This window comes from Schistocerca gregaria, chromosome 3 (assembly GCF_023897955.1).
Source record: "Schistocerca gregaria isolate iqSchGreg1 chromosome 3, iqSchGreg1.2, whole genome shotgun sequence".
Taxonomy (NCBI): Eukaryota; Metazoa; Arthropoda; class Insecta; order Orthoptera; family Acrididae; genus Schistocerca; species Schistocerca gregaria.
The window spans coordinates 938,837,569-938,844,157 of record NC_064922.1 but is presented as its reverse complement, the minus strand read 5'-3'; the positions used below and the strand labels follow the sequence as shown (position 1 = coordinate 938,844,157).

At 45.5% G+C, this 6,589-nt stretch overlaps 1 protein-coding gene across 2 annotated transcripts in view; it reads left to right on the top strand.

The window, feature by feature from the left end:
- Positions 1–281: 281 nt before the first annotated feature.
- Positions 282–6,589, top strand: part of LOC126355846 (proton channel OtopLc-like) — a 510,363-nt gene continuing 504,055 nt past the window's right edge. The window contains exon 1 of one of the 2 annotated variants that reach the window (XM_050006307.1): positions 282–843. In XM_050006307.1, coding sequence (XP_049862264.1) covers positions 548–843 — 296 coding nt within the window. In that variant the 5' untranslated portion in view covers positions 282–547. The remainder of the gene's footprint in view (positions 844–6,589) is intronic. The other variant, XM_050006306.1, reaches the window with a different exon arrangement.

Below are 6,589 nucleotides of genomic sequence, written 5' to 3'. Positions count from 1 at the left end.
CATTGGCGCCACGAACTTGTAAGTAATTTTCAGCCAGGTGTCCGGATACTTTTAGTGTATGTAGATGTAGAAGCTCGTTTGTGCTGACTTCCTCTACTGTAAAAGAGACGGAGGGAGTAGCCGACCGTTTCACGCCAGCAGTCGCTGGCAGCTCACCTGAAAGGTGCTTAGACTCGGCGGCGCTCTCTCTCGCAGTTGCTCGCTTCGCGGCGTCGAGAGGCCAATTAAGCGCGGCCACTCGGACACCGCGGGCTGGCGGCTGGTGCGGCGCCCCGCCACAGGATGGCAGCAGCGGCGCGCCGCGTGCCGTGCTCGCGCGCTCCCGCCGCCAGTTTGCTCTGGCTCGCCGGCCCGCAGCGACAAGCGACAGCCGACAGCCGCTCCGCGACGCCCAAAGCACAGCCGCCGCCGCCGCCGCCGCTGCAGTGCCGTAGGTTAGGACAGGGCGGCGCCGCGCTATGGCGTGAGCGCCCGCGCCGACGCGAGCGACAAAACCAGCGCAACAATTGCGTCCGACGACGCGGCGGGTCTGTCCGACAGCGCGAGCATGGAGGACAGCTCGCCAGACCTGAGTATCAAGCTGCGGCCCGGCATGGAGCCGCCGGGGGACGGGGGCGGCCAGCCGCCGGAAGGACAGCAGGACGAGGAGGAGGAGGGGGAGGAGGGCGAGGAGCGAGACGGCAACGACGAGCCGCTGTACGCCGAGACGGACGTGGAGGAGGCGCTCGCCGAGGACGACGCCGCGGGCGTGGGCGTCGGCGTCGTCGCCGGCGTCAACGACGATGTCATATTCCCGCCGCCGCCGCCGCCGGAGCCCGGCGCCGAAGGCGACGCCGACGACGGGTGAGTCCGCCACAGCCGCGGCGCCCTATCGATTCCTCTGCCTTCTCCGCAGCTTCCAGCTTCCAGCCGGCGACACTCTTCCAGCGGCCACGTGGCTGCGTCGCGCTGCGCTGCGCTGCGCTGCGTTCGCCACTCGTTTCGTCTCTGCCCAACTCCTCATTATACTAACGAGGGAACCTCCCCATCGCACCCTGCTCAGATTTACTTACAAGTCGGCACAGTGGATAGGCTTTGAAAAACGGAACACAGATCTGTCGAGAAAACAGGAAGAAGTTGTGTGGAACTATGAGAAAATTGAGCAAAATATACAAACTGAGTAGTCCATAGTCAAGATAGGCAACTTCGCCGAATAGGGGCCTCCTGACCATACGCTCATTTCCATTTTCCAATAACCTTGCTGAGTCGAAGATATACTTGACACGTGACTAGTACACCATTTTTATACCACGAACATGGTTTATAGCCGAAAACGGTTGTTATAATGAAATAGATACAGGCAGATAAGAGTCACGCATTTCTTACAAGGGAACCTCCCTGTCGCACCCCCCTCAGATTTACTTATAAGATGGCACAGTGGATGGGCCTTGAAAAACGGAACACAGATCAATCGAGAAAACAGGAAGACGTTGTGTGGAACTATGAAAAAAATAAGCAAAATATACAAACTGAGCAGTCCACGGGCAAGATAGGCAACATCAAGGATAGTGTGAGCTCAGGAGCGCCGTGGTCCCGTGGTTAGCGTGAGCAGCTGCGGAACGCGAGGTCCTTAGTTCAAATCTTCCCTCGAGTGAATCGTTTACTTGGCTTGCAACGTATGATTTCGAGTCTCAGGCCGGCACGGTAGCTCAGCGTGATCGGTCAGAGGGTTAGCAGCTCTCTGTGAAGAAAAACTGAGTTACTCGATCAACAACGACCTTAAACTGATGTCTTACGACGTCCGACCCGAGCAGATGCAGCGAACGAAAGCGAACAAAATCAGATTAAAAAAAAAGAAAAAAAGTGAAAAGTTTACTTTCTTCATTTTCGCAAAGTTATGTTCTGTCCGTTAGTTCATTGACGTCTCTGTTCACTGTAATAAGTTTAGTGTCTGTGTTTTGCGACCGCACCGCAAAACCGTGCGATTAGCAGGCGAAAGGACGTGCCTCTCCCGTGCGAACCGAAAACCTTTGATTCCTCCACAGGAAAACACGTCTGATATATGCTATACGACACTGGTGACGGCATGTGCGTCACATGACAGGAATATGTTGTCGACCCACCTAACGTGTACACTTCGCGAATGGGTAAAAGGATTCTTCTACCTTGCCCGATTTAGGTTTTCTTGTGGATGTGATAATCACTCCCAAAAAAGTGATGAAAACGTAACGGACGGACAGATAATAATTGTTTGAAAATAAAAAATTGGACTTTTCACACGAGGGTAGACTTGAACCAAGGACCTCTTGTTCCGCAAACTGCTCACGCTAACCACGGGACCACGGCGCTCCTGATCTCACAGTATCTTTGATGTTGCCTATCTTCCACATGCACTACTCAGTTTGTATATTTTGCTTATTTTTTTCATAGTTCCACACAACTTCTTCCTATTTTCTCGATTGACCTGTGTTCAGTTTTTCAAGGCCTATCCACTGTGCCATCTTATAAGTAAATCTGAGGGGGGTGCGACAGGGAGGTTCCCTTGTAAGAAATGCATGACTCTTTATCTGCCTGCATCTATTTTATTATTACAACCGTTTTCGGCTATAAACCACTTTCGTGGTATAAAAACGATTTTCTAGTCACGTGTCATGTACCGTGAGATCAAAAAGTCAGTATAAATTTGAAAACTGAATAAATCACGGAATAATGTAGATAGAGAAGTACAAATTGACACACATGCTTGGAATGACATGGGGTTTTCTTAGAACCAAAAATATACAAACGTTCAAAAAATGTCCGACCGACGGCGCTTCATCTGACCAGAATAGCAATAATTAGCATAACAAAGTAAGACAAAACAAAGATGATGTACTTTACAGGAAATGCTCAATATGTCCAGCATCATTCCTCAACAGTAGCTGTAGTCGAGGAATAATGTTGTGAATAGCACTGTAAAGCATGTCCGGAGTTATGGTGAGGCACTGGCGGCGGATGTTGTCTTTCAGCATCCCTAGAGATGTCGCTCGATCATGATACACTTGCGACTTCAGGTAACCCCAAAGCCAATAATCGCACGGACTGAGGTCTGGGGACCTGGGAGGCCAAGCGTGACCTAAGTGGCGGCTGAGCACACGATCATCACCAAACGACACGCGCAAGAGATCTTTGACGCGTCTAGCAATATTTTTTGTTTTGTTTTTGGTTCTAATAAAACTCCATGTCATTCCAAGCATGTGTGTCAATTTTTACCTCTCTATCCACATTATTCCGTGGTTTATTAAGTTTTCAAATTTATACTGACTTTTTGATCGCCCGGTATATCTTCGACTCGGCAAGGTTATTAATACACCTCGACAGAACTGAAAAAGGGTCTCTCCAACAGTCAACTTTAATCAAAAGAAAGTACAATGGTAGTTTCTTAAATGTGAAGGCACACTCACATCAAAGTATATGACCTTTTTTTTTAGTTCTGACGAGAGACAAGGATGTGTTAAAAACATTGCCTAGTGGAACATGTACGTGACACGTGCCTGATATACCATTCATCTGATTGTGATGAAACTTTGGTGAGATGTACGCAAACCCGCGAAGGCTTTTAAATTAGTACAACAATTCCTTCACGGTAAATGATGACAGCCAAAACAGTTGCGGGATAAAGATTTATTAAAATTCTTGACCACGGTTTCGGTATACCTAAATATACCTCCATCAGAAGTAAAATACACTAAAATTACATCCTACAATGGAGATTCATAAAACAATTGTGCCAAACACTACTGACGGCGCCTTTGGCACAATTGTTTTATGAATCTCCACTGCAGGATGTAATTTTAGTGTATTTTACTTCTGATGGAGGTATATTTAGATATACCAAAACCGTGGTCAAGAATTTTAATAAATCTTTATCCCGCAACTGTTTTGGCTGTCATCATTTACCGTGAAGAATTTCTACAGTTGATGTTTCAGCCATGTTTAAAATCTTGAAATGCAACAATTTCCCCACAGAGGATCTGGTGAGGGTTGAAAAAGTGTTGACACAGAAGCATAACTCAGGAAAGTCTGCAGCGATTTCAACCATTTCTTGTTAACATCACTCATTATTTACATTATTAGTTGTTTTAAAATCCTGGGGGGGGGGGGTAATACTGTATACCCTTACCACCCCTAGTGGAGAGGATGGGGGTAAGAAGTTCGAGGATGGGGCTAAGAAGTTCTGACATGCAATAATATTCGATAACGACCTACTTTAGTACCGAATCCATAATTTTCGGGGGCGCTATGTTCATTGATGACATTGTCGGTGTATCAGCTCTAGCAGATGAGGGGTAGATGCAACGATACTGACGTATTAGGGCATCTCTGTAACGCCTGAAGGAATTTTCTGCCAAAATTGGTGCGCGTATCTTTTACTATCTAGAGAAATGACTAGTGCAGTAAGACACCACTAGCACCCTTATGGCTGAGGGTGGGGGTGAAAAGGACGACATAACAACATAACTGAGGAACTGAAGCGAGCCATAATTTTCTCAGCGCAATTTTGGCGCCAAAGATCACGCCACACTGTTGAATACCACAGATACAATTAACGCCACAACCAAATTTCGTAAATACATTACTCATTATTTTTATAAAAATACTGTGGGAGTAACATTCCCTTCTCTCGCAAGGGGAGCGGATGGCGATGAGAACGGGTGACAAGCAAAAATTCCCGAAAATAACCCGTCGGAATTTGTTCCTACATTCGGTTGACTGGGAATTCTTTAATACTATGAAGGACAATCTCTGTTTTATTTGTGTTGTTCAGTCCGTCAGCAGGTGGCTCGAATAAGGACTGAAGCGAGCCATAATTTTCTCAGTTCAGTTTGTCGCCAAAGATCACGCTACACTGTTGAATACCACAGACGCCATTAACGTCCTCTCTGGAGTCGCACGGTCTAAATCAGCAGAGAATCAGACAGTTGCCAGGGACAGTCTCTCTACTTGAAACGACAGTTAATTACTGTTGTCAATATCTCTACAAATATCACTGAAATATTTTAAATGCGTACGCGGAGCTAGCTAGTAATAAAATAAATGTAGACAGATGTGTGTCGTGCGCTTCCTAAAACACATAACAATAACAATATGTATATAACAATAGGCAATTGCCAACAAAATGAAAATGTTTTCTCTATTTAATGAAAAATTCCAGAGGACTGGAGCTAGCAGAGGGTGCCTGCGTAAGATATGTGTGTGGCCGAAATGACACAGTTTCCGCCTTATTCTCTTTGGTTTCATTATTGGCGTGTTTCAACTGTTACGTGATTGAAGATAGATAGTTGATGTGCACGAGGTCAGGAAAGCAGTATGTGGAGCCACCAGCACATTTCAGGCAAACAATACCTACGGCAAATTTTATTAAAAACTTAACAACGAATTCCGTCAACTACCTTTACAGCCTTTTTAATGTCAGTGTACGTGTCGAATCACAGTTTCATAATTAAGGCTGTCTGTTGCTGTATGAGGCTCTTCATTGGGGTATCAGCATTTCAGAAACGCGTCTATGTGAATTGTGTTCATTCCTTTGTATCAGCAAAATCGACAGATATGCGATCACCGCGTGCTGAGATAGCAATGAAGATCCATAAACAACTAAAGCAAGTCCTTGTGATGAAGCTATGACTTTGAAACGTACACTAGCGTAACAAAAATGATGTAAGGGTAATAGACGGAGATTATTATGTTCTCCATTTATTTCACTGTCTCGATTTGCCAACAATAGACACTACGCTTACAATGGGAAGTAGTTTCATGTTTGTCCGCCATATGATGATGGCCCGTTCTCGCTGAATGCCGACTGCCTTTACGACAGTGACATAATAGCCGAAATTTCCAGTATTGAAAAATATGAAATAATTGTAGTGAAAGGCTGAGATGCTGTCATTTCAGAGGTTTTGCTCGACTATGACAGCTGCCCGAAGGTAATTAATATGTGTGCTGTTTGATCCCATCTGCCTTTCATATGCTTAGTTACGGTGGATGTGACCGTACAGGTGACGTGATTTCCACGCGCTCTGTTTATGTCAACCGTCCTTTAATTACTCGCGTCTTCAGTACCTATCTTCACATACCTATCAACACTTCATAAATGCGAATAAGACCGAACATGTGAAGCACTTTCCCTACTCCTTTGCCTGACAGTAAATCTTTCTCCATTTCCTTCACCATTTTAATCATACGATTGTGAAATAAATTACTGAGTAACCTGAGCGTTACCCAAAACCACTCTGAATTCAAGAGGCGATTGATATTTTCTTCCTCTATCATTGGCATAGCTTCCCTCTCGGCATATCCCGCCTGTTTCCCTAGTTTGCAACAGAGAACCAGTATCTCAGTCACACTGTTACCACTATCCATGCTTTACTCATTCCTATTTATTTCTGTTTCCTTCCTTCCAACTCATCTGCTTAGTTTATCCCATTATTTCTCGCTCTTTCCCTGACAAGTCAAATACTTTTACACCTATGATTCCTTTTATACTAACGCCACACTTTTCTGTTAGGTGTCACTACTCACATTCGACAGAAACATAAAGAGGAAACTGCTTAACACAGTGTGTATAGGACTG